This window comes from Telopea speciosissima, chromosome 7 (genome assembly GCF_018873765.1).
Source record: "Telopea speciosissima isolate NSW1024214 ecotype Mountain lineage chromosome 7, Tspe_v1, whole genome shotgun sequence".
Taxonomy (NCBI): Eukaryota; Viridiplantae; Streptophyta; class Magnoliopsida; order Proteales; family Proteaceae; genus Telopea; species Telopea speciosissima.
This window is the reverse complement of record NC_057922.1, coordinates 9489510-9503112: the sequence shown is the minus strand read 5'-3', so window position 1 is coordinate 9503112 and position 13603 is coordinate 9489510. Positions and strand designations below refer to the sequence as shown.

The 13603-nt window shown below is 40.5% G+C and overlaps 1 protein-coding gene across 2 annotated transcripts; it reads left to right on the top strand.

The window, feature by feature from the left end:
- Nucleotides 1-807: 807 nt before the first annotated feature.
- On the top strand, nucleotides 808-12459 carry LOC122668893 (pentatricopeptide repeat-containing protein At1g71210, mitochondrial). 2 transcript variants are annotated; one of them, XM_043865460.1, is made up of 2 exons: nucleotides 808-3517; nucleotides 12125-12459. In XM_043865460.1, the coding sequence occupies exon 1, from the start codon at nucleotides 896-898 to the stop codon at nucleotides 3515-3517; it is 2622 nt and encodes an 873-aa protein (XP_043721395.1). In that variant the 5' UTR covers nucleotides 808-895; the 3' UTR covers nucleotides 12125-12459. The 2 variants fall into 2 exon arrangements, with proteins under 2 accessions (XP_043721395.1, XP_043721396.1); XM_043865461.1 differs by lacking the exon at nucleotides 12125-12459 and adding an exon at nucleotides 10649-10681 and having other exon boundaries at nucleotides 808-3519.
- The last annotated feature ends 1144 nt before the right edge of the window (nucleotides 12460-13603 follow it).

Genomic DNA, 13603 nt, shown 5'->3' with positions numbered 1-13603 from the left:
CGCAGATCTGACGAATAATTGTCTCTCCGCATCCTCTCGTACAACTGAAGTGTTCTGTCCGGCTCATGGAACCTTGATAATCTCTCAAGAACAGGAGAGCGTTGTCAGGGGTAGAGGAGAGAGGTTGAGCGATCGAACCCTGAACGAGAATCTGAGCGTGGATTTGATTGAGCTGGGCGAGGGTTGTTGCGGAGATGAGAGCGGAGAAGCGGTGGTGGTGATGCAGATTGTTTGGTTTTGGGTTCTAGCGCAAAGGAAAAGCTATCGAAGTCTGGTTGATGGTTGCCATAGCATTTCCTTATCGGCATTCTTTTACTCCAGAGCCATATTACCGTCGGGCACTGCTGCTATTTCTGGCGAAGTACCTCTCTCCTCTCTCTCTTTTCTTTTATCTTCATTTGTTTTTAACAAAGCTGCTTGTGCACCCGCATTCTTATACCATTTTGTCTGGTGGTTTCGCCTTTGGTATTTGTTTTGTTCTTTTTCATGGACATCCATTTTGGCTTGCAACGTCAATTTATATGAACAACCTCTGAAGTCGGAAGAGAACCAGAGTTGGAGTGAGCATTTGAGCCAAAATTTGAAATTACTTTGAATGCTGACCCTATCTAATGCACCAAAATTTTAGGGTTAAGACTGGCATTAAAGAACTGACTATTAGCTTGAGTGAGTTGGATTTTGATGCTTTGAACTATCTACCTACCTCAAAGGTTGTTTTTTCTTCTTCAGGTCAAAAGCCAGCTTAGATGGAAGTTCGCCAAATTAAACCCTGTTCAGCTTATCTTCAATGTTAGATTGCGTGGCTATGCCTTCCGTTCTACTGTTTTTGAGGTTCTCCCTGTTTCAGGATTGCTATGACGGTTAAGCTTCAATATATTGTTTTCTCTACTAAACAATGCAGACATTCAAACGCATAGCCGTCGGGGCTTTTCTCTGCCCCACACTCAACAAGAGGTTTATCTTATGTTCGTCCTTTGCTTGTTTCCATTCATTATTGCCTGCAACTGTAGCGTCTGAGAGAGCTGGTGATTTGCAAACCAAGGAGGTCGCTTCATCCTTCAAGGATTGGTTCAGAAGCAGAAACGATGCCTTGCTTGATCATATTTTCGAGATCTTGTCTTCTCAAGCTGATGACTTGGTCTCTCGAAGATCTGCTGAATCCACCCTCTCTTGCTTGGGACTGCGACTCTCGGAAGAATTTGTTTTGAAGGTTTTGAATCATGGAAAGGACGTGTTATCTTGTTTGAAGTTCTTTGACTGGGCTGGCCGCCAATCTGGTTACCATCACACCCGAGCGACATTCAATGCAATTTTTAAAATTTTGTCCAGAGCCAAATTGATGTCTATTATGATAGATTTCCTTGAGACCTATACGAATCAGCGGTACATGCACAAGGTCAGATTCTACGATACGCTTGTGATGGGATACTCTGTCGCCGGGAAGCCTGAGATTGCCCTTCAGCTGTTCGGTAGAATGCGGTTTGTAGGGGTTGATTTGGATTCTTTTGCCTACCACGTGCTTCTGAATGCGTTGGTGGAGGAGAACTTGTTTGATGTGGTTGAAATTGTTGCGAAGCAAATCAAAATGAGAGGCTTTGAGAGTGAGATAACATCTGGTATAATGGTGAAGAATTTTGTTAAGCAGAAGAAGTTGGAAGAGGCGGAGGCTTTCATCCGTGGGCTGGTCAGCAATGGGGGTGCAGTAAATGAAAATGTGGTGTGCGTTGTTATAGATGCTCTCTGTAAACAGAATAAGTTTGAGGAGGCTAGTCGATTGATGGATGAGTTTAAGGAAATTGGAAAGTTCTCAATGAAGCACATTTATGATGTATGGGTTAGAGATCTTGTTCAAGCTGGGAAAGTGGATGGGGCTATGGAATTCGTACGGTCTATGAAGTTAGCAGAAGGATACTTTCCTGACCTGTTCCGTTATAATATTTTGATTTGCAAGCTTTTGAGGGAAAACAGGCTTGAGGAAGCATGTGATTTGTTGATGGAGATGAAGGAAGGAAAGATTTCACCTGATAAGGTTACCATGAATGCAGCCTTGTGTTTTTTTTGTAAGGCTGGAATGGTGGATGTTGCACTTGACTTGTATAATTCGAGGAAAGAATTTGGTCTTTCTCCAAATAGCATGGCTTACAATTATCTTATTAATACCCTCTGTGGGGATGGCAGTGTTGATGAGGCATATCGGGTATTGAAGAATTCTATTGAGCAAGGTTACTTCCCTGGCAGAAAGACCTTTTCTATTCTTGCAGATGCTTTGTGCAGGGAGGGCAAGTTGGATAAGATGAAGGAGCTTCTTGTTGTGGCCTTGGAGCAGAATGTTGTGCCAAATGATGCATTATATGATAAATTTATATCAGCTCTGTGCAAGGCCAAGAGGGTAGAAGATGGTTACTTAATACACGGGGAACTTCACAAATTAGATAAAGTTGCAACCAGAAAAACTTACATTAATTTGATCAGTGGTTTTAACAAATCAAGCAGGGGGGATATAGCTAAGAGACTCTTGATTGAAATGCAAGAAAGTGGTCACACACCAAGTAGGAGTTTATACAGATCTGTTATTCGTTGCCTATGTGATGCAGAGAATCCTGAAAACCAGTTCCTCAAACTGCTTGAGATGCAGTTGTCTCATCATGAAGCCGAAAGTCGGGATTACAACTTCTTTATTGATGGGGCTGGCCATGCTAAAAAACCTGATCTGGCAAGGAAAGCATTTGAGATGATGGTAAGAAGTGGAGTGAAACCCAATTTGAGTTCTGATATTCTAATGCTGCAGAGTTATCTAAAGAGTGAGCGGATTTCCGATGCTCTGAATTTCTTTGGTGATTTATGCAAGAGAAGAAAGGCTGGTAGAAAGTTCTACCATACAGTGATTGCTGGTCTTTGTAATGCAAACAAGCCAGATATAGCACTAGAGCTCTTGAGGGAGATGAAGGAAAAGGAATTGGTTCCCAGTATCCAATGTTATGAGGAGCTTGTTCAATCATTGTGCTCAAATAAGAATTATGATATGGTGGTAAAGATTATTGACGACTTGCAGAAATCTGGTCGTCATGTTTCTTCCTTTATCGGGAACATACTTTTGTTACATTCTTTGAGGAGTCGAGAACTTTATGAGGCTTGGGTTCGGTCAGGTGGTGTGCTAGGAGATGAATCTTTGTCTGGCTGTTTGACACTAGGCGAGCTAGTTGGTGCATTTTCTGGTCGCATCAGAGTCAATGGAAATATTGAGAACTTGGAAGAAGTGATAGGACAGTGCTTTCCGCTAGACCTCTTCACATACAATATGTTATTGAGAAGATTAAGCACGAATGAGACGATGGACTATGCCTACGATGTGTTTAATAGGATACACGATAAAGGATATGAACCCAACCGTTGGACTTACGACATTTTAGTACATGGTTTATTCAAACATGGTAGGACCAACGAGGCTAAGAGGTGGTTAAATGAAATGATCCAGAAGGGCTTTGACCCAACTGATCGTACAAGACAACTTATATAAAAACAGGTAATGACAGGGTTGCTTGGCTGCGAGACTGAAAAAGAAAAAAAAAAAGAAACAATAATGTATGTTATGTTTAAGAATAAGCTTTGGATATTTTAAAAGAATTATATTTTATTTTAAATAAGATCTGATCTGATATATTTTTTTGTTGGATGCCATTAGTTGCTAAAGACCGTAATGTCTTTTCATTGGAGTTGTTTGTTTTCGGGAGATACATTAGGTTTTTATAATTCTTAGATCTCCTAGTGATGAATTGTGTGTCTGCATTTTGCTGGTTTTAAGTAGAAAATATTTTTCCTAGCTTTATTTAGTATGATAGTATTGTTTACTTTTAATATGAGGTATTAGTTGTATTTGGATGCATGCATGTGTTTGTTTGTTTGCTAGCATGTGTAGTTTAAGTATCACTGAATCATCTATGCAATGATTAACTGACCAACTCAACTGCAAGACATTTGACTTTTTGGATATTTAACAAACCAAAAGACTTTGACTGCACTGGGTAATTTATTTATTTATTTATTTTGGGGCAAAAGGAAAATATATTAAGAAAAAGAGCAGAATACAAGCTGAAAGCCAAAGTGGCTAACCAGGGGAAGGACCCCAAACAAAAAAAACTAAACAACTAAATAAAAGATTAATATAAGACTAGATTAGGGTTAACCTAGCCCCAAGAATACCCACAACACAAAATTAGAAACAAAGTCAGAGTTAGAAGGTTTAAGAATTCAAATCATACCAGCCTGTAGAATGACTCCAAACTCAGGTTGAGTGGAGATGGAGGTGAAGAGAACTTATGTTCCAAAATCAAGCCAATTCCAATGGCTAGAGGCTGAGATATGAAGAGAACTTAAAAATAGAAGGTTAGGGTATAACTTGCAAACCAGCACTGAGAACAGGCTCCAAAGGAGATCGAGTATCGGCCTTGATGGGATGATCCTTTGCTCCAAGTTGGGTAAGTTCCGATGGCCATAAGTGGAGATCTGAGTTGGAGAGGAAAATAGAAGGTTGGCCTCAAATTAGAAGGCCAGTGCTTTAGAACAATCCTGCCAACAGGTGGCTCTGCAACTGGGGTCAAGTGGACCTCTTGCAGGTCTGAATCCACCTTCCAAACACCACCCTCGATGGAGCAGAGGATGTGGACTCAGGTCCTTCGATTGCAACAGCAGGGGAATGCAAAGGGTGCAGCAACAGCAGCTCCAGCAGTAGTCTGGAACTCTGGATCGAGTTCTGGTCCTTCTCAGGTGTAGCAACAGCATTTGGTTGGTGACTCAAAGCAACTATAACAGCAGGGGATCGATCGAAGATAGGCGAAGAAGATAGAAAGGGGATAGGAAATGGGATAAAGAGTTCGGCGGTCTCAGCCCTTCATTCTCACAATAGGACAATCAAACTTGCACAAAGCAATCTCAATCAACTTTATTAATCGTGGGGGAAGACTTCTAAAAGCCTTACATATAAATAGGCAGCAGTGACTTGCTGCTAAAGTTGCGCTAACTTTGACAAGTTCTAAAATTAGAAACTATAAAAATAGAAACTAGGATTGCATAAAATAGAAACTATATAGAATTAGGAAGTATCTAGAAGTCTTCAAGTTGTCCATCTGGCTATTGCTCCTTGTGGACCCCATCAAAGATTCCTTGTCATGTGAATAAAGCCATGTGGACCACTGGACCCCACTTCATAAGTAACCATTGGCGAGCAGGAATGACCATGAAAATAGACAATTATGGCCCCCACAATCTGGGTTTGGAAGACCAGCTTGTCTACATCAAAAATAGGGGTGGGGGACAACTATTAAAAGGACGATACATCAAGAATTGGGGGGGGGGTAAGTGGAAGGTCCCATGAAGAGGCAAGATGCTTATTCCTTAAAGTATCTGGTGCCTGGGCTCGCACTTGGAATCGAAAAGAACCTATTTCTGATATCAAAAGTGATAACTTCCCAGATCTACTCAATAGTATGCGTCAAGGAAGTCCATCTTCTTTCATTTCTTTGAAAGTGAAGGATAGTTCTATGATTATGCCAACACTTACTAAGGACATCCTTCCAAACAGATCTACAGAAAGAGCAATAAAAGAAGAGACTCCACATTCTCAAGAGAGTTCCAGCAAAGACAATAATTTGGAATGGACAAATTTCTCTTGAGAAGGAATTCTTGATTATGAAGAGATAAAATCAAAGAACGCCACACAGTAAAACTATGGCTGGAATTTTGGAACTAAACCATGCAATCTTGTGCCAATGAACTTTTTCGGATCTTGTTCTGATTAGATTCCAAGTAGAGGCAGAGGTAAATTTTTAGAAGAATTTGGAATCCATTGAACTAAATCCCCACTGCCCCTAGGTCTCAACAGAGAATTAGAGAGACTATACCAAACTTTAAGTAAATTGCTGGAGTTTCTAGGATCAGGGCACATCATCTCTGATAGTGGATGAGGCCTTAGCCATTATATTGGAACTAACATCATATCTGACACGGTCACAATATCTGAAAATGAGCACCCCGTTGGGATGCCAGTTATCAACCCACAGGAGAGTATCACTGTATCAGAACCATCATCAATGCTAGAACGTTTCGCCCAAGCCCAAGATGCATCCGAAGGGCAAGTGGTAGTAGTGTAGAGTTGGATCACGAAGGACCTATCCCCAGGCAGGATCTTCTTGAATAAAGTTTAATGCTGATCTGATCTTCAGAATACTAGGCAACAAGTGTTGAACTTGTAACAGAGATTCCTTAGTCGATTGCAGAACTTGTAGCAGATCACACAATGAAATAGAAACAAAGAAGAAAATAAAAGAATAGAAGAAGGATAATTTGGATTGAGCTTCTCACTCTCTCCCGGGTCTCTCACTCATGGCCTCTCACAGTCACCGTATACCACTGCATCTCACAGCCATCTGAGTGTCATAGAATAAAAGAAAAGGCTCAAGTTAATCCTTCATTAATTAAAAAAAAAAAAAAAAAAAAAAACCAACAACGAAAGCAAAACCCAGAAGTGGTTAGTACTAAAGTCAACAACATTTCCCCTTTTTCTTACCTTGATGGGAAGAGGGTTTGGAGGGTACCAAGGGCACACCAATGGTGACATCTGGGGGAGGGTTACGGAACCTTTCCGACCTGATGTAGACTACATGGTTGATCTGTCATCATCGGGTTGACTAGTTGCAAGTCAAACTAGATATTCTTATAGCTGTTGTTTTTAATCTACTTAAAAAGATTAAGAATCCGTTATGATTATCTTATTATCTGTTTGGTTAGGGGTACATGAGAAATTTTTTTACCCCGAATCCTTTAAAGTCGAGCGATCTTTTCGCTGATGACTATTGATGAACTTAAAGTATTTGTGGCATTTAATTTTCAGCTTCTTAAACAGTAAATCTAAGAAAGTATACATGTATTGCTCTATTTTTATCTAATTTGGTCAACTAGGTGCCACCTTATTGTTGCCAGGCCACAACTCATGTTAGATGGCCAAAATGAGTTAGGTATTGCCTAGAACTCCATACATTTTTTATGGTGAATAATGCCTTCTGTGTGTGGTGACAGAAATCCATAAGATTGATGAATCATTGAACTTATTGTATCAAAGTCTAAAGATTTAGTCACTTTCTTGACTCAACTAAGCCTTATCCCGACTAATTAGGGTTGGTTGGCATCATGAATTTTACACACACACACACACACACACACACGCATATGTATGTATGGATTTTTTTGATAGATTACTGGCATTGTATATTAACAATTCAACTCTATTTAAAGTCATTTTTTGGGTCAACCAAACACCATCAGAGCTTGATGTCGAAACACCCTACATAGAAGTGAGCTGTGACTTATAAATTGGAAGATGAGGAGATAACGGGCGCATGATATTAGGTTGGATTAATGTTCATTCGCTCTGCTGAGCGACATACCGAAAAAAGAAAAAAGTCTCGGCTTGACTCTAATAGGGTGCCCTGTAGCCAGTGCCTAACTCAGCTCGGAAGATTGACCCGTCAGGTTGCTTTGCCCCTAACCTAACAAGCAAGGGCCCCACTATAGCTAAAGGCCCCTATTTGAGTAAGGCGTGCGCAGCCTATAAGCGCGCTCCTGCGTCAAAGCATGCTAACGCACAACGGTGCTCTACGATCATCTTGACCACTGGGAGAGAGTGGTCTACGATCAGCTTACCCAAGTAGGGGCTCATCCGCTGATTCTTGGATGCGCATGCTAACGTGCCCAGCAGATGCGCTAATGTGCAACGGTGCTTGTAGATCAACTTACTCGTAATTGGGCTCATCCCTTGCTTGCTTGTTCTGGCGCGCGCCTTACTCAAATAGGGGCTCATGGAGTTACTTGGTTAGGGTTGAAGCGCTAAAACCCTTTTTTTTATATAGGGTGGTCGTAGATCAGCTTTTCTTGCTTGGACCAAGCAACGATCCCGCCACTACTCTATTCCCAACTCGAAATCCATAAAAGACATTCTTATCTGGCTGGCATTAGTCTCTCGATTGGAACTGGGCCTTTTTTGAACTGGGGATCCGATAGCGGTTGACCTATCAGAGTGCCAGTCCATCGGGAAGCGCGACACCCTCGTGCGCTTTTGACTTCTAGCGGCCCTTTTCTTCCTTTGCACCCGTGTAACCCTGGTTGTACCGGTCCACCCTCGCCTAGAAATTGAACGACTTAAGAAGCAAGGGAGGAGTTATTGTTGATTTGAGCAAAAACCATGAATCAAGGTGACCTCCATCCGAATATCGTCCAAAGGATTTAGAACTTTGTAATGGATTAACGAAAATGTGCAAAAGCTCTATTTGCCTCGGCCATTCTATGAGTCTCTTCCTTTTTGCGTATGGCATCGCCACTCCCTTTGGTAGCATCCACTAATTCGGAACTTAATTAAGAAATAGAATATGTAAATACAAAGAAATGAAGGATGATCGGATTCTATTTGTACTGTATCTGAGATGAATCTTGTCTATTCCTATCCTTCAACTCCTCTCATTTTCTTTGAAGGTAAAACCCCCTCTTAAAGAGACCCTTTATTTCAGACTTCTCAGGCCATTTCTGATCAAATTCTCAACTTTAAGAAGAGCCGCCTCATAGGTATTCACCCCAATCCCTTATTAGGTTAGGCAACAACTTGAGCAGATTAGTGGATGCATTTTCCATTGTTTGCAATGTATTTAGCATCACTTTATTCAATAGCAAATTAGGGACTCGATTACTGATAGGATGTCAAACTTTTCACTTGGAAAGGTATATGCACGTCTCTAGCAGCTAGCGGTTTAATCGTAGAAAAGGAATTTTTGATTTATGACCAAGGGTAAGATTTGATTACTGTCCACTGATCTTATCGATTGAAAGAACTGGACTATAAGAAAGGAAAGAACTGCCCTTAGGTAGTAAACTACCTAGATAGTGAATTTGGCTTTTCGATTCTATCCTAATTTGAACGAGTCACACATACACCCTAGTACAGGTTCCTCGGCGCTGAGGACATCCCCGAAGAGCGGGGATTTCGTGACATTTCTGTAATATTGGGGTAAACAGTTTGGGTAGAGCCGGATCTAAGTGTTGGCTACGCAAGCGTCTTGTAGTAAGAGGAGTAGTTATGAACCCTGTAGACCATCCTCACGGGGGTGGTGAAGGGAGAGCCCCAATTGGTAGAAAAAAACCCTCTCCTACAGCATTTTATCTTTGATTCTTTTTACCATCTTCCGAAGTGAAAAAGAATCTAAAGATAAAACGCTGTAAGGAGATCTGGGTCATTAATGGGCTTGTTTCTTTCGTTGGACGCCTGGGTTTAATCCAGCAACTGAATCTGCATTGGCACTGGTGTGGATCTCTCTCCCTCATCTTCCTTTGAATTTCTTTAATGAATCATGCCTCAGATCTATTGCAGGAGCTATCGGAAAAGTTTTGAAGATTGACGGGCCGACTAAAATACTCTCGAGTCCTAGCCTCTGTAAGTCAGTTAAGGTAGGGATATCAGTAGCCTGAAATCTTGCTTCGAACGGACTTTGGAGTGCCCGTTAGAGTAGATCAGATTTCTTAAACCTGGTAAAGGTGTGTCTGCCCTTAGATGAGTTCCTCAGTTAGAAAGACCTTCCTGGTTTTCTGTTTTCAGACCGTACTCATACTGTTTCAAGACCTTGTTCACACTTTCTTACATCTGTCTTAGTTCCTGTTCGATCCATCACCTATCAAGTGAAGAACCATGTCACGAGCAACAGCTGACGCCTGTAGGAGCTTCCTCCAAGACCAAGAAGCATCAGACGGGATCTTCAAAGACCAGAAATTTCTTTTTTTTTTTGAAGAAAATTTGAGCCTCACGTAGCCCACAAGGATTTGCTGCTTGAAGGGCCCACACATGTCTTCATATAGCTGATATATTACAATCTTCGAGATTACGTGATCCTACCTATTGGGCCAGGTCATTTTGGGGCAAGCAGATCATTTATCATAAAGAGGATGAGCTTCAAGAGAATGATTCGGAGTTCTTGCAGAGTGGAACCATACAGTACCAGACACGAGATAGATCTTCCATAGAACAAGGCTTTTTGCGAATAAGCTTCTCCGGGAAAAGAAGTTTACAACCCGTGGGGCTTCTTTCTCCACGCGGCATTGCTCCATCAGGCTTTCGCCCATTGCGGAAAATTCCCCACTGCTGCCTCCCGTAGGAGTCAAAGTCCCAGTGTGGCTGATCATCCGAGGGGGTTTGGCTCCAAACTCCAACTTGATCTTGGGAGAGAACGGGGTAATCCCATATGACCCAATATGTCTGAGAAGTCGCACTATACGTCAACTTAAGGGAATGGCATACTTTTTTCTTTAATTGAGGGGGCCTGTCAGGGCCGCTGAATCTATTGAATCTTCCTTCTTCCCTGGGCGAGAGGTTTAAGCACCGCGAGATGTGAAGCGATCTCATACTAAACGAAACGACTTTCACTTTCCAGCGGTCAGTCTCGCTACCTCTTTATACCTATCTATCTTATTCTCAATAAATAGTTTCACCATTTGTGACCAAAGAAGAAATTTAAATTGGTTAAAAAAATGGCTTAGCATTTGGAGCCAAATGCTTTGTAACTGATGAAAATATTATCTTATTGCCCTTAGATGAACCTTAAGAAACAATCTGATGCAGCTCCAGAAACCTGGATTCTAGTGGAAAAAATATAAGATTGTTTTGCACTGTTGTGGGCTTCACAAACCAGCCACTTTGGAAGCATAGATTACCATAAAAGTCTTGTTTATCTTTATTTTCTTGGTTGATTTTAATTTTGTCTCACTCGATTGTAGCAGTTCTGATACTGGGGAAATGGTTTAGGGTTCTTGAGGTTCAAGTTTAGTAGTTGTTGGGGTAAAAGTGGGTCTATCTTGTACTTACTCAACTCAGCTAAACTAAACCTTATCACAAGTAATTGGTTTTGTGCTGGTTTATTTTATTGCGCAAGGAAAGTTTAACTAAGATTCAAGAGGACTCGTAGTTATCAGTAAAGAAGCACTAAGTAACCCTGGTTAGAGTAAGGACTTGAGTTGTCTGCTCCAAACATATTTAGTAGGCCTTAAACACAAGTCAGTTGTCCTATGGTAGCATGATGAAATAAAGTTGAGTTTGGTGTGTCAGAGCTTCCTTGTGTGTCAAACCCTCGTTGTGTGTACTGTGTAGGTGCACCTTATGGATGGGTACTGTTCTTGGGCCTATTAACATTACAAATCTCATCTTCTTTCTTATTTTCTTCTATTTTGTAAACGTCATTATGCTACTGTCCCTGGTATAACCCTAGCACTAATTCCTTTTTTTCCCATGGAACGTATCATATTCTATTACCTTCTCTCCAGGTTTACCGAGATCTCACTGCCGGAATTCTAAATTGTCAATCTTAGCTGCTCTTTTCACCTTCTCTTCCAAATTCTTGGGCCCTGGAGCTTTAAACCCAACGTGTACTAAATCACAATCCCTTGGGTGTAACCATGGAATGGTAAAGGTATTTTAACATTCAACATCTGATACATATAAGGGTCTTATATTACTTAAAATGATCTTCCTCCAAGAGTATCAGGAAAAAGAGAGAATTGTTTATGCATGTGGAAGAGAAGGAAATGTACCTATTCAAACAAGTGGAAGACACACTTAAGCATTTTGGCTATGAGCGTTTAATATCTTATTCTCCAAAAGTCATGAACTCTTTCTACAGTTATGATCTTATGATTATGGGGTTTATGACTTTTTGTGTAGCCTTGATAATTTATGTATGGCGAAAGTATTCTTTCATACACGGTGAAGGGTTCACCCACAAATCTACTGTCATCATTACTCCGTCCCCCATATGTTGAAGGTCAAAAATATCCTTCACTGTCCCCTATGCCCATCCAAGTGAATGATGGCCATTAGTGAAGGAATTCCTCCTCTGTGGCTTAAGGAAAACTCGATCCTTTATGTATTGATATTTTAGTGGTCACATTGAGTTGCCCTAAATGCAGATTTACTGTAGACCATGCGGTCCTGGACATGTATAATCTTTAGTTTAATTATTCGAACATATCAGATCTTCCAAGTGATTAAATAAATCTACAACTACAAGCTGTTGACTGATTCTATCATCTGACCCATTTCTGCAGGTTTTTCCAGAAGCTTGAGTTGCTGCTTGGAAGGTGCAAGTCTTTGGTGACTTTATATTTCCATTTTGGCACCAGAATAGCCTGTTTTGGTGGAGTCTATAACTCAAACGTTGTGCTAACAGGTTTGAACCTGAAACAGGTCACTCAATAAGGGCCCTTACAGAATTTGGATAATTTATCAGGGCACTTTAATTTACTATATCTTCCTCCTATCATCACTTGGTAATGAAGTAAAATTTAAATAGCTGTCTGGAATGTCAGAAGGGGTATGGAACATGTGGACTATCTAAATTCTTGCTGCAGTTCATTCAGAATATGTCAATTTTTTAATTCATGAGTTGATGGCTTCCTGTCTGGAGTGCCGTACAGAGGTTTTGGCTTCATGTGGTCAATAAATAGTTGATGCAAGGTTTTGTACCCTTTTGTAACCTTTTTAATGTTCAAAGAGAGAATTTCCATTGCCGTCTAGGCCTTTATCTTCATTTTACTGATTCAATAGCAAAGAATCCATTGGAAGTTTTTTACTGCAGGTTCCTAGTATCATTTTCTTGTTACTGGAAACTTTATCTTTTGTGATCAATCTTTGTAAAACCTGGACTGAAGATTTGGGGCTTTACTGAGATGTTAGTTATCCAATAGAAATTTGCATGCAAAAATGCCATTTTATGGTTTCAACTTTCATGCATGAGAATTGCCTTGGAACAAGTCAGAAACATCAGATAGTGCCAAACCACAGGAACATGAAACTTAAAAAAATTCCATTTTATTTTTGATTTTTTACTCCAAATATTATTGAAGGATTTCATACTCTGTCAATCATCATTCATAATTAAAATTCAGCATGTCCACATATGAATGCTTGTTTGTGATTATTATGTAAGTTTTGGTATATGAAACTTAAAAAAATTCCTTTATGTGATGATCTTGAGGAGCATTCAACTTATCCTTTTAGCTACTTCCTTGTTTTTCAGAGAAATAAGGGCTATGCACAATTGCACATGGAGAAAAGCTGGGCTGGAGAATGACTTAGAGCTATCTTCTTTATAAATTAAATTTGTCTAAATTAATCTTTAAAAAGGGATAACTCCAAATTATCTTCACCCCTTTCTGTAGTCCAGTTTTATTAAAGTACTTGGATTATCTATGAACTACAGAAAAGGATTGAGTCACTTCTTTGTACTTTTGGTCTGGTGTTCCTTTTTCCTTTTCTTCTTTACCCATTTCATATAGTCAAATTTACATTGTGGTGTTGTCTTGTCTGAGGTTTCTGTTGAACAGTTCACTGTTTGTTTCTCCTGGTTGAATTTTGTGAAGATGAGGACCTCATCTCTCTCTCATCCAAAGGGCAGTGGACCACCTTGTTGCCTCTGCCATCCATACGTTTGTCCAGAGGTTATGGAGTGAATGCTCAGGGTAAATGTCCACTACACCTTCTGCTTAGTTGTCAAGGCGTCGCCTAGGCGTCCAGGCGCCT